The following is a 20,644-nucleotide window of genomic DNA, read 5'->3' on the forward strand; positions in this document are numbered from 1 at the left end:
GGTGGTGGGATGGTTGCCTGTGTTGGATTCAAATGTGGCGAAGGAGGAACAGCTGTGGTCGCCACACTGGCTGCATCCACAGACCGGTGCAGTGGTGGGCAGCGGTGGGCCTGGACTTCTGGGCGGACATGGAGGTCAGGGGTGGCTGCACAGCATCTGCTGGAAGAGCATCTGTACCGAGAGCTTCAAAGATCTTTGTTGTCTGGATGCAGCTCCAGTGACCCAGGAGCTATGGGGGTTACTCCCCAGCCTTGCTGAGTTTTTCCACATGCCGAGTTTTTCTGCTCTGGACTGGGTGGCAGAGCTTGTTCACCAGAATCAGGCAGGTCAGAGAGCACGCTGTGCATGGGGAGCACCAGGGAGCATACGGCTTCTGTTGCCTCCGTCCCTTGGCAGAAGTGATTTGATTTATAATTTTCTGCCGTGCTGTAAAGCTGAATTGACAGTGTAACAGTGTGGTGGAGTTACAAGGAGGATGGTGTAGGGGAAAAATGCTCCTGTCTGAACAATCTGTATTTTTGTCAGTAATCAATGGAGACTTGGGTATAATGAACAGTAAGAACCTCTTTAAAATTCAGGACACTTTCGCAGGGAGGAAGGCTGGTCCATCAACTGGCTGACTTGCATATGCGCCTTAATCTTAAAATGCATCCTTGTGCTTTAAGCCCTGCATATTATCAAAGCTATTTTGGAAAGAGCGGAATATTAATATCCGTCAAGCCAAGCTGGGCAGGAGTGACTTGTGCTGTGCCAAGACCCCAAGGGGTCTCTGTGGGATGGGTCAGCCCTGTTTAAGGGCACAATTTTGACAGGGGGGCAGATGATGGCCTGGAGGGTGCTGGGGGAGCTTCGCTCTTGGACCTCTTACACAGCAGAGCTTTCTTCAAACTTGGAAACTTTCTCTTATCCTAAAAAAATCTCTCCCTTCAAAAGGCTTGAGGCGATACAGGAAAAGGATTTCTTTTTAAAAGTAGTGTTTTTCTTGGATAAGGGAATGGTATTATAGAGTTGGGGCTTGGTTATGATGTTGTGGAGTGTTGTTAACGGATTAACACACTGACAATGGATAAAAGGTTTGTCCTTAATAAGATGGATGTAGGATGACAGTATCTCCTTGTTTTATGGTTGCATAGTTGACCTCTGCATGAAATTTCCTTTTCACTGTGTGCATACTTTGCAATTAATGGCATAAGCATATTGTGTTTCCTTGTCTGTCCTTCTCCCTTTTTTTTTTTAAAGAACAGTCTCTGATGATTAACAACCTCTCTATTGTTTCATGTAACCAAACTGGAAGAGTGAATATGCAGGCAGACACATTTTTCCCTGTGGCTGCTGTGCTGTGCACCGTAACTTGAGCTGCATGAGTGGTCCTTCAGGCCTGGGCAGCAGAGGAAGCCACTGGGAGAAGGACAGCAGTGCCAGGAAGCATCTTAAGTGCCAGAGCAAGTGGCTGAAACCTGGGTTGACCCAGAAGAATTGGAAAATATTTTGGTGTCCCCAGCACAGGAACTGGTGTGTGCTCAGCAAGGACAGTGGCTGGGCTGGGACCGCAGTTGTGGGTGAAGCAGGGGGCTGACTGGGTGGGCTTCTTGGCTGGTAACACAGCTCTAAGTGGAAAGCAAAGCTATGAGAGCCGGCTCACCCTTTTATTGTATATAATGTTAACCTACGTGTCTGGGGTAAGCCAAGGTGGAGTGATGGGCTTGAAGTCTGCGTGGGATCCCGAGGAAGGGCCATGTGTCTGTAAGCCTTTGAATCAGAGTTACCTCAAGCTGTGTCCCTGGTCTCTTCGGTGAGTTCTCGGCAGAGGTACTCAAGTTGCAGAGAAAGACTTCAGGGGAGGGTAGGGCTACTAGGTGGCTCCACTGGCGGAGGAGCCTGCTGGTGGTTTCCTTCCCTCTTTGCACTTATTTTATTTTCTTGATATAAACCCTGTTCCTGGAGGAGAACTCACGTGCTGACTACAGCTGGTTTTGCTGCTGAATCATCCCCCAGTTTCCAGATGTGAGATGATGGATTTCTTCTGCAAACAAAAACCTCTACTTTGTTTTGCATTGCATAGCTAGGTGGAGGGGGAGAGGGAAGGTGCTCCTTGGGAAACATTCCAGGAAGGGTGGGAATTAGTGTTGAGGGGTGAGTCTCTGCCCAAACCCTCCGTTTTGAACTACACCATGAGATTTGTGCTTCCCTAAACGCGTCCTGGGTGGCGGAGCTGATGTGCCCCTCCCGATGGTGCCGTGTGGTGGGTGGCATCAAGGGACAGGTCTCCCTCTGTTAAAGATAAGCCTGCAGGAGACAAATGGACAGGTTCATTTCATTCTTTAATGCTGCTTTAATGAAGCTCCCTTGTTTGGCTCAGTGGTCCGACTGTCAGTGCAGCTGGTGTGTGGGCGAGAGCTGCTCACGTCCGCGTTGCCACTGCAGAGGTGTCCGTGCAGTTGCCACTTGGTGACTCTCTGCGAGGCTGGCACGGTGGCCTGTAGGTGGGAGAGCATAGAATAGCCTGTGTTTTGATGACCTCCAAGGAAGGCATCTGTTTAAGTGGCATAATCTCGATGTGCTATGTGACACACAGCCTTTTTGTGGGTTTTTTTTGCTAGGGGTAGTGGGGGTATTGGGCTGGTGTTGGGGCACCCAGGGTGAGCGCGGTGGTGAGGTCTTCTGTGGTCAGTAGCATGCGTGCCTGGCTGCTGCTGGCACCGGTCCCTTGAGGACATTATACTGTCAGCTTCCTGGCCTCGTGCTTCTGCTGGAGCTCTCAGTGGACATCCTGACAGCAGGGACCACACTGGAAGCACACAGACCCTCGCACTCAGGGGCAGCATCTGAGTCTCTGTCTTCGGTGTTAGTATCATATATTCGGAGCCTGCGGTGGGAAAGGTTGAGAAACGCTTGCCTGCAGATCAGAGCCTCTCCTCCCCCCTGCTCCCCTCGGATGTGTCGGCTGTTGCTGCCTTCTGTGTTGCTATCAACATTGCCTTTGGAAACTTTCCTTCCCTGCTTGCTATTTCTGGAAGTAGCATGTGATTAAATCAGCTCCCCGTGCTTCACTGCCCGTGAAAGGGGGCTCCCAGCTTTGTTCCCAGCAGAGGAAGGGTGTGCACAGCCTACACAGCCCTTTTTTCCTGTTTGAATGGATGCTGCCACGCTTGGCTCCAGCTTGTGATGCTGATGGAGCGCCGGTGTGTGTGTTTCTGTTGGGGCTGTGGGTTGACGAAGGATTATTTTAAACGTTTTACTCTATTGAGCTGGAGAAATACAACCTGTCTGAAGGCTGATCTTCTTACAGCCGCGGTTTTCATTATGCTAGGCTTTTAAATCGTCCTCAGACTGTGATTAAACCCTTCTGCCATTGTTTTTCCTCTTTTTACTGTATCCACTGAAACATTACTTTGATCTAAAGTAGCCAAGCTGTAGTTGTGATCGGGACAGGAGGAAAAGCACCGATATTTGAGGACACGAGAGTCTTGGGATGAAGCCCCAGCGTTGGCTCAGAGGGTGGCTTGTCATGGGCAGCGCTGGATGCATTGCCTCATCCTTCTGCACTTCAAGTCCTCTCTAAATTAATGACACGTCTTTTCCTCTCTTACTCTGTGCCTGACTCATTCATTCAGGCTGTACTTGCAAGTGAGGTGCAACTTGCCTGCGTTACACCTACCAGATGTTGCTGTAATGCCCATAAGATATAAAGGGAATTGTCTGCTTTGGTCTAAGTTTACATCCTTCATGTGCGTCTTTGTGAAGAGCCGAGAGGAGAGGAATGCCCACCTTCGTTTTGTTTAAAAGTCCCTTTAGTTTGTGTTTTTACCTAGTCCATCCCATTTGCATTCTCATGTTTTAAGAACTGCCCTAGTTATTTTAATGGAACTCCAAAGCTGTGGCAACCTGACGTTTTGAATGCAGAAAGCTGTGGTGGATTTGGGGAGGTCAAGGCAGGTCCTTCCGACAGCTGTCACCAGTTGGGGTGACACCAGACGTGTCAGCAGCCCCTTACCAGGTGGAGCCAGGGTCTTCATAAGACTTTCTTCTTGTGTTTTCCAGGTCTACAACTCGAACAAGGACAACCAAAGTGAAGGCAGTAAGTATTTCTTTTCAAGGCAGACCCCTGAGAAGGTGGCTGTGCTGTGTGGTGTGCAGACTTTGGTGGGTCAGCAGGAGAGGCTGAGCTGCCGGCAGTGGGGACAGCGGGCTGGGCTGTGCTCCCCTGGGCCAGGGGTGTGGGGTGACAGGGGTCAGCGTGGGGACCACAGGGTGGCCCTGGGGAGGAGCTGGGTCAGGCACCTAGCAGGGAACTGGTGCAGAAACTTGGTGGTGGGACCTAGGGCCATGGAGAGCGGTGCTGAGCTGTTGCCTTGGCACTCTGGGCTGCGTCCCCTCCTGCCTGCCCCGCACCCTGCTGTCCCTGGGCCGCAGCAGTGGCACAGGGGGTGCTGGTGTGCCTTGGGACCAGCGGGACCAGCTCCTCTCGCTTATCGCAGCCAACGAGTGCAGGTGGCATCTTGGACCAGCCAGCTCTCCTTTCTGAGCTGGAGTGTGGAGGATGACTAGGCCTTTCCCACAGGGGAACTGGAGCAAAAATATAAAGAGTAGGGAGGTCCCGCCTGATCAGGATTGTCAACAAGAGCCCCTAAAAAAAAGAAGCTGTTTTTATTGTAGTTCAGGCAATCAAAGACTTGGGTCAAGAAAGCACTTGTTTTTCTTGTTAGAGGAGCGGTTGCACCTGGTCCTGGCTCTTATGTCATGTGTTTGAAAACCCTTAATTGAGCCATTTCCCGGTAGGTTTGATTTGCCGTAATTGCAATACTCAAAACTGTAATCCCTGCCCTCCTTCCCCCAAAGTCATCGGTCACGCAGGAGCCCAGCCTGGGTTAACGGTTAGTAAATAGTTCATTTTTATGCTGCCTCAGACAGGGCATTTTCATCTTAAGTAGAAGCATTTTTCTCATAATAACAGGTATAATTTGCAGATAATGTTCCTTGCACCCATTTTCAGCCCTTGCACAAAACAGTCTCTTCCTCCTCTCCGCTCTCTGATGTGGCTTCTCCCTTTCTTGTTGGTCCTCCATGTCGTCAGCTGTGCATCCATCTCATCCCCAAGTATTCCTCTTGGCTTTGGGCAACCCAGATGGTCCTCATAGAGTTAAATGCTGTGCATCGTGCTCTTGAAGGACAGTATGGCTAATGCCGCAGTCCCAATGGATGTGAGGTCTGCGTAGAACATCTTTTCTCCATTTTACAGAGGTGAAAAATTAGGTTTTTGAGGCATGGACAACAGGCGTTGCTCAACTCTGTCTTAGCCTGGCCATGACCTGTCACTGCTCTGTGTTCCCTGCACACAGCCACTGGCTCTGCCAGGACAATACGTGGCAATTTGGCTCAAGAAACATGTTAAAATAACCATTTTCTAAACTTTGTTGAGGGGTTATGCAAAAGCAAAGAAAACATTAGGGATGGGGGTGGAAGGAAAGATTGGTGAAGCAATTGGTGAAGTAATTACTGCTTCTGAAAGAAGTGCTTGTCAAACTGTGACCTTCCCATCTTACGTGCTGTCAGCCAGATATTCTCCTGGGGCTGTGACTTACGCTGGAGTCAGCCTACAAAGTAGCGGCAGCCCTTTTAGAGATGGTAAGAGCTTGAGTCAAGTGTGCCCATGACTTTCCCAGGGTTATTTGTATTGTCTAATCTGGGTTTTCAGCTGCCAAGCTTACAACGGACCCCAGGCAGGGGCTCCTAAATGCCTCTTTGGGTTTTCCTTGGGTAAGGGCTGGGTGATTGTGATCCACCTGGGCTCTTTCTGCACCCTGAGCCCTGGCTTCTGCCTGTGGTTAGTTGTGCACAGCCTCACTGAGGGCCCGCATTGGCAGTGGTGTGGCCAGCACCAGGCTGACCTGCAGGCATCTAAATAGATTCTTTTCCCATGCTTAATGTGAAATGGGTGTGCGTGTCGGAGGGGAATGTCTTGCTCCGTGGGGCTGTTGGGGTGATGCTCGGCCGAGAGGGTCTGAGTGGGGCGGCTGCTGCTGCTGCTGCTGCTCCTGCCCATGGCGTGCGGCTGCTGCAGGTACCTTGTGTGGTCAGCCCCTGGACGGATCCCTAGCTGGATGCCCACGCTGGGGCTGCTGGAGGCTGGTAGCTTTGAGGAGAGAGACGGTTTGTCCCCGACCTGGGGGCAGCTCCTGTGTCAGTTCCCAGCCTGGCCTGGGGCTGCCGGTGCGGCTTTGGAAGGTTGGTTGTTTGTAGTGCTGGTAGTGACTGCAGCCCCCGCATCCGTCCTGCCTCTCTGAAGCAGCTCAGTGGTTGGCAAAGTGTAGCGAGACTTTGATGAAGACAACAAATGCCAAGTTTCTCCCTGCGCGTCTTTACCAGACGAGTGCGAAGCTGGGGTTTAATCAGCTGAGGAGGCTTTGGCAAAGTTTCTTATCTTTTAGTACCTCTTCCATTTTGATGGTCCATCTTAAAAATGAGAACAATCCTCCTTGTCTGCTCTGTAGACCCTGCTCCCCCCGCGCTGGGGAGTGCGTTGGGACCTTCGGCTGAAGGCTGCTTATGTAGCCGCGCTCCTGAACCGTCTGGTGGCAATTATCTTCACATACGCCTCCGACTGGGGCTGCCACTGGTATGTTCAGACATCTGACTCTGCTTTAGCCCTCATTAAAACCATGTCTGTAGTGAACTGCTTGCCTCACCAGCTACACTTAAAATTGATTCGGAGACTGGCTGTGTGCCACGCGGCCCTTGATACAGGAGCTTCCTATAAGGACTCGAAATGAGTGCAATGATTGAGTCCGGATGCAATTCCTGACCCTGAAAACCTATATACCTCTGCTTCCTGCCACACTTATGTGAGTCTGAAAGAGACTCGCAGTGCTATAGTGAGTCTGCTTTTTGGCCACTATCTAATTTTGCAGAGCGTTTGGGTTTTACATCCTGCTGTGTGGCCAGATGGCCATCGGCCTACAGGGTGATTTATCTTAATCTTCTTTAGGAGCCGGGAGGAAGCGGTGCTGAGCGGTGGGGGCGAGGGGGTGTCAGTGAACCGCGGGAGCCAGATGAATTTAGATGCACTAGTTTGCAAACCAGGAGGACTTGCCCTGCTCTGTGGAAACAAATCCTCCAGGCCATTTGTGCTTATTGCATGGAAAATTACAGAAGAACTCCTTTCCCTTCCCATCCCCACCATTTCCCTCTCCGTTTTCCATATCCACTTGGTTGCCTATTAGTTCAGGACCCCATCAAAAGCTGTCTTTATTTCCATAAGCTCTTCATAGACCTTGAGTCCCTGGACTGCCCTGTCTGCTGGTGCGCTTGCCTGGGTGGCCTGGCCCTCCCCAGTAGTCTTCATTTCCCAATCTTGGCAGCTCACTGGCAGTTGGAGACTTGAAGTAAGACTTGAAAACTCATTTCTCTCTGGTCTCTGGTGCTTGGTTTCTCCCTTTCTGTGTGGCACTTAGTTTCATGAGGTCTTTGAGAGAATTCGTACCGGTAATCACCGTGGCACTTCACTGCAGGGCACAGAAACGCCTGGCGGGGTTTGCAGAAGAGCTTGCTTTGACCTTGCGCTGCCATGACCGATGCGCACACAGCTGGGGTTACCTGGGGCTGAACAGAGCTGATTCCGTCTTCTTACCCCCTTACCGATGCTCTGATATGCCATATCAGCATAAAGTAAAGGAATTAATGGATTAAATAGAAATAATCTGCTAGGCAAAAATAGACCAGGATGAGACCAGCTCAGTAGCAGTAGAAATATGATGCTGCACGAAGGTCAGATAAGTGTGTGTATGCGCGCAACGGCTGTAATACAAGCGATGTGTATCACCTTGGCTGATATAAAATATTTCTCTGCTAGATTACCATATGAATATGGCATCTCAGTTGTGCACTGAAATGCTGCTCTTGTGTAAAGAGCCTGTGACGTGTATCTTGGCCTGGAGCTGTGTTTCACGCCCTTCCCTGGGATATGGGAGCCTCAGGGGAGAGGGAATAGCAGGAGGCAGGGCTGTGGGCTTTGCTCCTGCAGCAGGTTTGAATGCATGCGCGGAGGAAAATACTGCCTCTGATAACAGAAGAATTTGTAAATCCACTCCCTGTTACAGCTGGAGAGGCAGTTTTAAAGATATAGCATGGGGATTAGGGATACCTGTTGGGAAGAGCGGAGACACACGTTGGCCATGCTTTTCTGTGGCAGCCCCGAGAGTTTGCTCTTCCTCGCTGATTCCCCACTGCCTTCCCTCTCTCCTCTCCTGACCCAGCTGAGGCAGGAGGCAGCTCCACACGGTTTAAATCGTGGGCTGTGTGTCCCATCCCTCCCGCACGCACGTTCCTGCCTCTGCCTGGCCGCAGTGGAAACTCTCCTTGAGGTCAGCAGCTGAAGATTCGGGTTTAGTGAGGTTTTTGATAGAGCAGGTTTTTTTCTTTTTTTCTTTTTTTTTTTTTTTTCTTTATCTGTTAATCTTGGTGAACCCTCTCGCTGCACTAGCCCTGCTGTCAGGGCACGGAGCAGAGCAGGAAGGAGGACGGGGCCGTAACAGGCCAGGCTTGGTTTGGCCAAAGCGGCTGGGATCCCAGAGCCTGCGTTTCTTCCGGGCCTGCTCCCACAGCCCGGCTCTCCTGGGCCAGCTCAAAAGGCCATCGGTTGCCCTTCCTTTCTCCTTGCTCCTGACCCGCAGCAAAGCTAAGAGGGGTGCGAGCTGCTGAGCCGAAGCTGAGGGCTGTGGGTCACTGTGCTGCTGGGGCTAATGGCGCGAGCGTGAGGGCCAGGACAGTGGTAGGGACAAATCCTACTTTGATCTGCGCTGTCGCTGAACTGAATCATTGGGTGAATGAATGAGACAAAGAGAAGCTGCTTCTGTGAGAGAGGAAATCGAGCTTTTACAGTGCTCATTAAAAGTCAAATCTAAGGATGAATAAAGGCACTTTGGATATTTAATCAGATATTATTTCTGGATATAACTACTGCAAATAAATCCCTGACCTTTCCTGATCCAGAGCTCAAGTGGAAGAGCTTATTCTTCTACTGGGGAGGGTTATGCTTGGTCACTTCCATCCGGAAGGACTGCTTGGTTTGTACCTCTGCGACGCGAGCACTGCGGAAAGGTGCGGCCCCAAGCTCTTGCTGAGCGGTGGGTGCCGGAGTCTGCAGGGGCAGGGTACGCACTTGTAGGTGTCTTCTGCTCATGTTCAAACACGCGAGGGCCCGGGGGAAAACTGCTGGTTTACGGAATAGGTTGGCACTTAAAAATGCATGGCAGAGCCTGCAATGGTGAACCGTGTTGGCTGGACAGCACTGTGCAGAGGTACCGAAACATCCGCGTTATGGCCAGTACTAAGCCAAGGCGAATAAGACCTGCTGAACTGGGTTTGCCTGCGCAAAAGGGTTTCTACACCCTTTTGGTGTGTTTTCCTGCTTCTCAGGTACCCCATGCCTGTGTTTGTCAGTGATCTGGGGTACGGTAAGCTGCGCCCCACTGATCGATGACGCATTGGTTTTATGCTGCGTCCGTGCTTGGAGTGGTTGGGAGCGGTGCTGGAGAGCCCCCCCCCCCGGCCCCGAGCCTTGCAAAGGGCCCTGGAGCTTCTGGATATTCGCACATCCTATGGCACAAGCATCCTGCAACTTGTGTGCTTATGTTGGCTCAGCACTTCAGTGTGCTTGCCCAGAAAAATATAATAGAGCTGTTTTACTGTTTCACTGTTTCAGGTTCTTGTGCCATTCATCACACAAGAAACACCACCAGCAGAGAACTCAAAACAAGTGATTAGTGAGGGACTGTGCCCTGCAAGCCATAGGCAGCCAGTGAGCTGGGAGCTTATTATGGTCCAGCAGTGAATCTATGTTTAAATAAATGATGTGAACAGGGGGAATGCAAAGGAGTAAAATTGCACGTGCCTTGCTGTGAGGACACTGCTGGCCCTGGGCTGTACTCTCGATAAAATGCAGTTTTGTGGCTTTTACAATACGGCGTTCCCTCAAGTCTGTGCAGACGTGAAGTCACCTGCTTTTAAGCTAACACTATGCCTTTTCTGCCTTCTGGAGCTCAACATCTTAAACCGTGCAGCCGTGTTGTCAGCAGTCATGCTGTATGAGCCCCTCTGCTGTGAGGACAGGCTGAGAGAGCTGGGGGGGTTCAGCCTGGAGAAGAGAAGGCTCCGGGGAGACCTTGGAGCCCCTTCCAGTCCCTCAAGGGGCTCCAGGAAAGCTGGGGAGGGACTCTGGAGCAGGAAGGGGAGCCATGGGACGAGGGGGAATGGTTTTAAACTGAAAGAGGGGAGATTTAGATGAGATCTCAGGAAGAAATTCTTTGCTGTGAGGGTGGTGAGCCCCTGGCCCAGGTTGCCCAGAGGAGCTGTGGCTGCCCCATCCCTGGAGGGGTTCAAGGCCAGGTTGGACGGGGCTTGGAGCAACCTGGTGTGGTGGGAGGTGTCCCTGCCCAGGGCACTGGATGGGCTTTAAGGTCCCTTCCAACTCTAACCATTCTATGGTTCTATGATTCTCTGTCAAGCATGGTTGGGAAAATCCCCCACCTTCCATGTGGCAGTGGGGAGTGGGCTCCACCCCAGTCCCTGGTGATGCTCCTCCTGCCTGCGGGGTCTGTGCTGCTGTGGGAGCCGGGATGGTGGCAGGGGCAGATGCATCCCTGGCAGCTCCGGGGCCAGTCAGGGCGAAAGGTTTTTGCTGGAGGTGGCAGGAGGGGAGAGGCGGGCGTCTTCCCAGGGTGCTCATCCCAGCCCCGGGGCTTGGGGGCACTTTGCACCCCCCTCTCTCTGGGGCTTCTGCCATATGAAGGGTTTCCTAAAGCCTTATACAGGGAGAAAGTAATTTTTCTTAACAAATAGCTGTCTGCAGGCAGTGTTTTCCACGCGGTGGTAGAAAGCTGACTAAGGGATAAATTCTTGCAGCAGGTATTTGGATCCACATATTAGTAATTTCTTGAAATTAAATATGAAAGCCTGCAATGGCATGAGTTAATTGAGTTTTACATTCCATTAACACAAATGTTTTAGATCTTGCTCTCAGGCAGAGTCAGCTGCCTTCAGGACATCCTAATTTGCACCAAATAAATATTTCATTTGTGCTAATAAAAGACGGGGCTGTTCTTGAATTGTGCACGTCTGCATAGAGTGAGGGTAAATGGGATGTAACGTATAGGGTTCATGAGACAATATTGTTTAGCCGGGCTTTTGCATTGCCAGGGGGGCCGGAGTGTCTGCCTGAAGCGTGGCGCAGGCAGGGGACAGGCAGGGCACAGGCACTGCTGGGGGCTAGTGCTGGCACTGGCTGGCTCCCTGGGGACAGGTCCCCTCCCGCTGGGCACAGGAGATGCTTTGGGCAGAGGTATGACACAAAATTCATTCCCATCTCCCAGTTCCTGTTGCTCTTCCACCGCGACGTGTTGTCAGCTCTCTCCTTTTTGTGTTACTTTTTTACCTCTACGCTTTCACCTTTCTTTTGATTTCTTTACTCCGTTTTCCTTCACAGTTGCTGCTGACATTTATCTCCTGCTTTTTGCTTCCACTTGTTTCTTTCCCAGTTCTCCTTTTACTGTAACTTTTCAGTGCTCTGACCTGTCATATGGCTTGTCCTTGAAAAAACCTACGTCTGCACAAAACCACCTAAAAAGCCCCGAGAAGAAATGCAAGGCACTGGCGGCCCCCGCTGCGCTTCCCCGGCAAAGCCTGGGAGGTCGGTCCTGTACCCCAGACACACAAGTGGTCCCCAGCGAGAGGTGATGGAGATGGCCTGGAGATGAAGGCATCTCTCCAGCTCACAGATGGCTTTGTTAGCTGGGTGGAGAGCTGAAAGGATTTATAGGAATTACCAGGGACTCGTCAAACAAGCTGCCTCCTGTGCAGTTGCAAGGTTTTGTTGTGTCAAAAATAAACATGATTCCTGTTTTTTCCAAGCAACCTAGTGTCAGCTTCCCAGACAAAGGTCTCTTCGGGTTGTCTCACCTTGATCCTAAATTAATACTTTGACCAACTGCAGATCTAAATCTCTGACAGAGCCCGGGGCTCTGCCGCTCGGCGGGTGTGGGAGGTGCTGGTTCAGAGGGATGCGGAGGCTGAATGATGGATTAGCGTTCTGCGCTTGCCTGGGTTACACCTGGTACAAGCTACTGTACTTGTGCCTTTCCTCCGTGAACACCTAATTTGTCTCCTTCTCCTTCCTCCCCACCTTGTTTGAGGAGCAGTACAGCATTGCTGTGAATGTCGGCGACGACTGCGGGATGAGTGTTGCGCTCAGTGTGAAGCTGTCCCTCTGCTAGGTGTTTATCACTTCTCTCTTCTCTTCCCTTTCAGCTGCCCAGTTGGATAATATCGGCTTCAGCATTATCAAGAAATGCATCCATGCTGTCGAAACGAGAGGTAGCACAGTTCACCAGATGGTCTTGTTTTGGGGACTGGTCTTGCAGCTGTTTGTAGCGGAGCAATAGCTTACCTGCTCTTTTCATCAACAAAAATGATTCATTAAGCCTCGGAGACCCACATCAGAGGAACCCTGTAATATGCTCAGGCAGACGCCTTTGCCGAGACACGCGCTTGCCCTGTGGCCGGGGTTAGCAGGGGCTCAGCAAATCTCAGGGGCAGAGTTGGGGAATAACGCCCTAGACGTGCAAGCTGGGGGAAGGGACCAAAGCTGGGCGCTTCATGTGAACATCCCTTCGTGCGGTACCACTGCAAACCACTTCCTCTCCTGTGGGACAACAAACAGATCCGGGTTTCAATCCTTCCCCTAAATCTCTTGCAAAGACTATTTATATACAGACGGGCTGGCTTGTTAGCGCCTGAGCCCCCGCACAGTGAAATACGGGTCTGGTGCTCACATGGTTTCTGAGCGTGCTGGTGCCTGCACGAGGTAAGAAAGAGGCCCCGCAGAAAACTTTGGGCTGAGCAGGGCTCTGAGCTGGCAACATTGCTGCCCATATTCCTTCACTGGGGTCTTCCTCCTGCCCATAGGGCTATTCAAACGTGATGTTTTCCCCTGTAATACTGGCAGCAGTGCAGAAACTGCTGTCTTGAGCAAAGGAACGCCTGGGAGCTCCTGGGCTTCCGCAGTGTCCCACAGGAAGGGGAATACTCAGAGATTTTCATGCTTGCCACAGCTCTCTGTGATATCCAGGTCATGGTTTAAAAGTCATATGGGAGCAAATGAATTTAAAAAAAAAAAAAAAAAAAAAGGGAAAAAGAAACAAATGGGTAGTGGGTAGTTGAGACCAAACAAGGCCAGTGCAGTTCCTGGGGAGAGTTCGGAGAGCTCCAGCCAGGAGGTGCAGCAGCACAGCCAACCTAGGGTGCCCTGGTGGGAGGGGCTTCTGTCACCACCACAAAGCAGTCCTTTGGCTGCTCTCTGTCCTAGCAAGTCGTTTGGTTCTCATTGCTTCTTGTATGAAGAACACGCAAAAGTCCCAGACCTCAACCTGAAGAACTTGGCACAGTAAAATTTTCTAAAACTGCCCGTTGTGTTGTATGTACGGTGCAGATCCTTCATGGTGCAGCCATGCTCCCTCACTGGTAGTGGTGTGGGGGAAAGATGTCCTTGGATCTTTTATTACTGAGCTAGTTGGGGGTTAGGACTTCTAATCAATACATGAAAGCCCTGACATCAAAATCAAATTTTACCCTCCTCTGTAATTTTGTATGTACTTGGTGAGAGGGTTTAATTATTTTTGCTATTAGAGAAGCCAAAGAAATGAAAGAAATGTCAGTAGCTCTTTTGACGTTCTCCTAATAAGCTCTTTGTTTTTCCTAGGGATCAATGAGCAAGGGCTCTACCGAATCGTTGGAGTAAACTCTAGAGTTCAAAAGCTGTTGAGTGTATTAATGGGTAAGTATCTTGTATTTTGTTAAAGGCAAGTAGATTGTGCTGCTTTGAAGTCTTGCCAGCCGAGAATGGAGGCTCTCGTCGGGGTACCTAATCGTGGTGAATGTGCTCTTAGGGCCACATGCTGTTAGAGGCTGGGAGGTCCCGGGGCACCACTGGCAGGTTGCTAAGGTAGGACTCATGTAGGACATTGCTTTAAAACGTCTTCTGGTGCAGTCACTGGTGTCCTGCTCACATGCGCTACGAATTTTGGCAGCCTTCCCAAATGCAAACTAAAATCTTCAAAGAAATAGCTGAAAGCTTTGGTTTTTAATCTCCTACCTGCCACGTTGTTTCCAGAATACTTCTTAATTATTTTCTCTTGTGTGTTGCATGCTGCCCTCTTCTTACTTTCCCCTTGGACCGTCTTGTGCCTGACTTAACACGGTCTTGCCCAGACCTTTCAAGCATGCGTTTCCCTCGTGCCGGAGGCATCAGGTCCGATGGTTCTGGGTGCTCAGGAGGAGAGAAGGTGTGGGGTCACACCACGGCAGAGCTGGGTGTTGACGTGGTGGGGCTCCTTTGAGCACTGGCTACCCTGTGCAGCCACCCTGCAGCTGCCCAGCAGCGCTCAGAAGATGGTATGATGGCAAGAGAGAGGCTGTGGTGTTTGCTACAAGTGCCTTTGTGTCCCGAACCAGCATTCCCTAATCAGAACACGAAAACATGTAGGAGCAAACGGGTCTTGTGATTGTCAGTGAGCTGGTAGTTGTTCCTGGTGCAGGTCTGAGACCACTACGGCTGACTTTTCCTGGAACGGTTCCTTGTTGGTGGTGTTGGGTTCCCATCATCCCATAGCCGTGTAAAGCCCTGTGTTGGGTCATGCTTGTTGGTCTGTGTTGGAGACCCAGGCCAGCTTCTGTGTCAGCTATTGCCCAGGGGTTGTAATTGACCCAAAAAGAAATGTGAGCTGTTCCCCTCTTTGGTCTTTTCACGACCTTCCCGGGCCTTCGCCCCTCCAGCAGAACCTCCCTGCTCCCTGTGTCCTTCTCTGGGGTCCAGGCTGGTGCTGGGATTGGCTATGGCTGTGTGTGACCAAATGGACTGTTACATGCCCGAAGCTATCAGGTGGCATTTCCATCCCCAGCTGCAGCCCTGCGGCAGTCTGTCTGTCTGGACACGCATGAGATGGACCTTTGAAGAACAATTTTGAGAGAACACACAGTTTGGTTGGAGCAGCAGCAGCTGCCCTCCACCAGCCTCAGCTCATGCTTCTCAGACTTGCCAAAACCACATATGAAATAGGTGTAGTAATGAGGAAACAAATGCGTAACAATTTGTTAGTGCCCTTGTGAACGTGTTTGCAACTCCTTGGGGGAAATGAGTGACATTTGTCATCTTCTTCCTCTTTCCGTTCGCTTAGTATCATTCCTTTGCAACGTGACTTCCTTTTCCTTGCCTTCAGAAAACGCCAGTGCTCCTTTCTCTGTATTTCTCCTTGTAAAGAGTTTTAATCCGTTGTGTTGCACTTTCAACATCTTTCCTTCTCCTCTTCCGATCCCCCCTTTTCCCACCATTAAGATGTTCCCTGAGCAAAGCCCATGGTGGCTGTTACAGGTGTCAGCGTTAACCTATGCAAAATTGACAATCTAGGGATAATTAGGAAACAGAAGGGTAAGGTTCTAAATCAGAGGCTGACGCAAGGGGACCTCTCTGCACCGGTTTTGCTCTGGCATTTGGAAAGTTCACTGCAGTCACAAGAGCTGGTGACTGACTCTTTCTCTTTTATTAGCAAAAGTTTGGCATAGGTTCTGGGGCATGTGAGTATGTCCTGCTAGCCACCCAAGTACAGCAGATAAGCCAGAGCTGTCTCATGGGATGCACAGTTGGCACTATTGCGTTAGAGCATCGGTTAAAGAGCATTGCTGACCACTGATAAAAATAGGCTGGGGATTGGGTGCCCCGGGGCGCAGCAGGTCGGACACGCCGGGTCCTCTGCTCGTGCTTTTCGTGCCGGCGTGCATCATCTCACAGGCTGCAGAGCAACAGGTCCTCTTTGCTTCTCGCAAGGGCGGTCTCAGGCTGCGTCAGCTCTGGGTCGAGGCGGCGGGGCCATGACAGATGGCAGAACTTGCTTGGTTTAAGAGCTCTCTGGAGCTGGGAGGGATTCAAAGTTTTGGACACCATCCAGCAGCCATTATCTCCTCAGCGACTGAAGCCACTCAGCTGTCGACCTCGTGTCTCATAATGCAGTGATATATCGCCGGTGGTTTTTCTTTGTCCCGGCATGTCTTCCTTAGTTGTTGGGGGCTGGAAGCCCCATCAGAGGCGAGTACATGCCAGGGGCTGCTGCTCGGCTGGCTGGGGGGGTGCGGAAAGTGGGACCCGCTTTGGGGACCTCCCATGCTGTCGATCACTAGGACGCTTTGCAAACCTGTGACTCTTTCTCTGAATCACAAGCAATTAAATCATCTTCAACAATCCTAGGCTGTCTGTAAAGCCGGTGTCAAATGGAAACGTGTCCGTTGTCAAATCCCCTTCTGTTCTGGGCTGCCCTCGGCTCACACCTCCTGCCGGCAGCGGCACCACTCTGCTTGAGCACTCGTGTTCGGATCCAACCCTCCTGAGCGGAGCAGCCAAATTGTGCTTACAACTTCAGGTTTCCCTTATATTTAGAAATGAATGTGGGCAGCGTTGCTGATTCACATACAGTTTAAATGGCAAAAAGATCAAGTTTCCTTGAGCAGTGGCGGGTGTCAGTGACGCTGCTGGGAAGGCCTTTGGCACAAGGTGTCTCCGCATGAGGTTGGCACTGCGCTCGGCTGACCCAGGGCACAGCCTTCCCGTGGGCAGCAGCCAGGTCGGGGGCAGCGCATGTCCCGGGCTTGGGCAGAACAGCTTGTTTTTGTCTAAACCCGGGTGAAGTGGGACATCATAGAATGGTTTGGGTTGGAAGGGACCTTAAAGATCACCCCCTGCCCTGGGCAGGGACACCTCCCACCACACCAGGTTGCTCCAAGCCCCGTCCAACCTGGCCTTGAACCCCTCCAGGGATGGGGCAGCCACAGCTTCTCTGGGCAACCCGGGCCAGGGGCTCACCACCCTCACAGTCAAGAAATTCTTCCTAATCTCTAATCTAAATCTTCCCTCTTTCAGTGTAAAACCGTTCCCCCTCGTCCCATGGCTCCCCTCCCTGATCCAGAGTCCTTCCCAGATGGGCCTCCTGCAGGGCTGGTGGGAGGCAGGCCATCCATGGCAGAGCAAGCTGCCTTTCCCTAGCCTTCACCATCACCATGCGCCATCAAAATGAGAACAAAACCCAAAAAATAAACAAACTTTTATCAGTAGGAGCTCCCATGAAAGGTTTTATTCTGGTAGCTGTATACAGGACAGCAGCTGTACCAGCAGATCCACCACTGAAACCCAGCACTAAGATGAGTGGAGCGTTACAGTGTCTGATCCACTCTTCTCGCTCCTTCCCAACAGGAGCCACAAGGGCTGGTGAGTGGGGCTTGCTGTGGCCCCTCGCTGCTGGGGGGAAACGTGCCCTCTGGCTGCCTTGGAAATCTCTTGAGCCACCCGAGCCGGGGTGAGAATTACAGCAGGTGATGGGGTGGTTCTGCTTGCCATGTAGAAATGGGTGAGGAATTGAAACCAGCTGTCTTAACGGCAGCAGCAGCTTTCTCCATCCCCAGGAAGCAGGTGGAGAAGTTCCTGAGAAAGGGCATTGGGCAGGGGCTGTGCCTCAGGGAGCATCCTGGCATCGCACGCGAGTGTCTTGCTGAGGTTCCGTCATGGCTGTGGGGTTGGGGGTGTCTGGTCTGTGTGGGGTTGGGGGTGTCTGGTCAGCCTGGGCTTCCCTCCTGCCTGTCCCTGCCCCGTGGCACCCGTCCCATCACCCGGGCTCTGCAGGGACCAAGGCACGGAGATGAACAGGGTCCCCGTCCCCGACGCTGCTGTTTGCCTCCAGGACAAAAGCAAACCAGCAAAACAAACTCCATTTTTTTGGGAATGGGAGTGGATTCTCCCCCACCCCCAAGTGTCTATGTTGATCCTGCCATAAAAAAGCACGTTCTAATTTCTTGATTTAGACCTGTGGTGCTGCAGCTCCCTTTTCTTTCCTCAGATGTCCCCCGTGTGAGGTGGCAAATGACAACCCGCTTCGGTCTCGCAGCCCGGGGGAGCGGGAGACGGTGTCCTGTGCAGCATTTGGGACCACGCAGAAGGGGAAGGGGGTGATGCTGCCGTGGCTGGCAGTGCTGTGGGTGAGCAAAGTGCTCTCTGCAGCCTCTGCTGGAATGAAAAGCTTGGGGAAGTTCAGTTTCCCCTCCCTTTCCCCTTACCCTTTCACTTCAGCCTTTTCCGTACCTGCTAAGAGACATCAGATAAGCAATTTACAGCAGTGAGCAACTTCAGGGTTAACTGAATTTGGCCTGTGGGTGCTTTTACGACCTGGGTTTTGCATTTACGTAGGTTTGTGTGGAAGCGTGTCCTTGTGCGGAGGCAGAACTTGGTGGTGGCGCTGGCTGCAGCCATCTCTGGCTGGGGAGTCAGATGCTCCATCTGTAACCTGCAAAGTAACTTTTTGCAGACTCATAAATTTGAAGGTCAAGGAGAACTGATTAACTGCTCCCAGCCTTTCCATGAGACCGCCCATAGAATTTCACCTAGTGCTTTGTGAATGAATCGTGCCTATGAACTCCTGGATGAGCTTTTGAAAAGACATCCAGTCTTGAGTTGTTTGTTCAACTTCAGCGAAGGCCTTGCTATTAAAAAGGTTTTTTTTTAAAAAAGGGTTATTTTTCTTTTGGTTTGGCTTTTTTTTTTAACTATGCCAAGCTTATCTTTAATCTATTAAAATTGCCTCCTGAAAAGGTAGTGCAATAGGAAGTTGCCGTGGCATTGCCGAGGAGGGATGGTGTTCATTTGTGTGATTGCTGTGACACACACGTGATCTTTGTGTGAATATACATTTCTTAAATGTTTACTTTTTCAAGTACTCCTCTTGATGTTTTTTTTTAATTAAAATAAACCCTTTGCCCTCAGGGAAAGCCTAACTCTTATTCAGTGCATTCTTTTAATTAGTTTTAAAATTACACTATGCTTACCTATCGCTTTAAAATTCAAAAGCGCATTATACGTGTCTGTGAGAAGACAAATACCCACTGAGCTGCATCCGCGGGACCAGATGGCGTCGGCAGCTGTATCTGGCGTCAGGCTTGGCCTTGGTGGCGGTGAGCGCCTCTCTGCGCCTGCTCGGCCTCTCCAGGGACGCTTGGCACGGCCCTCTCACTGAAAGGACCCACGGCCGCGTCTCCCGAGGTCCCCACGGAGCCTTCCCAGGGATTTCGCTGGGAGCGGGATCCCCGCTGTGTTTCCAGGTGCTGCTCACCGGGAGCTCGGTGTGGTCAAAGCCTTCAGCCGCGGAGCAGCTGAGAGATGCCAGGAGCGAGTGAGCAAAGTGCATTGGTGAAGCAGCGTCACAGCAGGAGAGGAACAACGTGCTCACGCCTGCAAACGGGGCACTTTCGTGCCCTGCTCATCCCTCCTCCGCAGCCGCCTGCGGCGTGGGGTCCTCGCTTCGTCGCCATCGTTAGTCGTGGTCCTGGGCGCTGTGCGTGAAGTATCTGCAGCTGGGCCACTTAACGCCGAGCTGATGGTGGCTTTTGAGCTCACTGGCTGTAATTGTCAGCAAAGCTTTTTAAAAAAAAAAAAAAAAATAAGGAAAGATTCCATCCGCCTTGGTGTCTGCTCGGGGCGGGTGTGCAGATGGCAGTGGTCACCCAGGAGCCCCGCGGTGTGGCCAGCTCGGCTCCGGCCCCGGTGGCGCAGGGTCCCGGCGTGGGTGGAGGTGCTGAAGAAGGGAGCGGTCGCTGCTTCCTGAGGGCTCTTTTATTGTCAAAGCATTAAGGCGTTTTCACAGAAAATCAGTAAAAATAGTGCCTTATTGATCTCACTATGGAACTTCGTGCAAACAAGTCTGGCTTCCTGACCTGGGTCGGTGGTTTGCAGAACGCAGGGAGAAGCAGAAAACTGCAGATCCCTGCGAGCACGGTTTGCAGGCGGCGGGTTCAGATCCGCCTCGGGAGGGAACAGGCTGCTGGTCCACAGCCTCCTATTTACAGCGTCCAGAACAGCTGCACAGTTTTTTGTATTTCTTTAAAGGAATTTTTAAAAGGAAAGATAGGAGGGGGGAAAAAAATGCAGAAAGGAAAGGAAGGCCCTGGAGGAAATGGAGAAAAGTACGCTGCAATAATCAACAATAAAAATAGGGGTGGTTTGGAGGCTCCCTGGCCCCAGACACTCGCACTGCGCAGAGCTGGAAACTGGAGGGTGGGCACCAAGGTTCCCGTGGGACCTGCGAGCTGGTGCCGTGAATCCCTGGGCAGAGGTGGGGTGTGGGGTACGGGCGGGCAGTGCCGGGGTGCCGAACCCCCTCGGTACGAGCACTGAGAGCATGGCAGGACGCGGGGCCGGCACACGGGCAGTTACTGGTGATGGGACTGGATTTCCTCTGGGCAGGTTGGCATCATGGCTGTGCGGATGTCTGGCTCCCACAGAACGGTGCCAGGGGCTGGAAGCGCAGTGAGATGTAGAGGTGCTGAGCTGGTCCCGGGCCCCTCGCACCGAACCGCGTCCAGGAGAGCTGCTCTCTGCTGATGCCGAGTGCCAGGAAGGGCTGGCTGAGCCTGTGCGTGGCACTGCGCTTGTGGCATCTCACTGCCATCAGACCCACCGCGTGCCCTGTGGTGCTGTTTGACCTTTGCTGGGTTGGACACGCTCCAGGGCTGCCTCAGGAGCTATCCTGCTCCCCTCTGCCTGGCTCTGGGAGAGCGTCCTGTG

The 20,644-nt window shown here is 51.8% G+C and overlaps 1 protein-coding gene across 2 annotated transcripts in view; it reads left to right on the forward strand.

Annotated features, from left to right (window-relative positions):
- Positions 1-20,644, forward strand: part of ARHGAP26 (Rho GTPase activating protein 26) — a 149,189-nt gene that overhangs the window by 60,273 nt on the left and 68,272 nt on the right. For both annotated transcript variants that reach the window (XM_054217059.1, XM_054217060.1), the window contains exons 12-14: positions 4,042-4,078; positions 12,301-12,366; positions 13,751-13,825. In XM_054217059.1, coding sequence (XP_054073034.1) covers positions 4,042-4,078; positions 12,301-12,366; positions 13,751-13,825 — 178 coding nt within the window. The remainder of the gene's footprint in view (positions 1-4,041; positions 4,079-12,300; positions 12,367-13,750; positions 13,826-20,644) is intronic.

Source organism: Rissa tridactyla, chromosome 11, assembly GCF_028500815.1.
Source record: "Rissa tridactyla isolate bRisTri1 chromosome 11, bRisTri1.patW.cur.20221130, whole genome shotgun sequence".
Taxonomy (NCBI): Eukaryota; Metazoa; Chordata; class Aves; order Charadriiformes; family Laridae; genus Rissa; species Rissa tridactyla.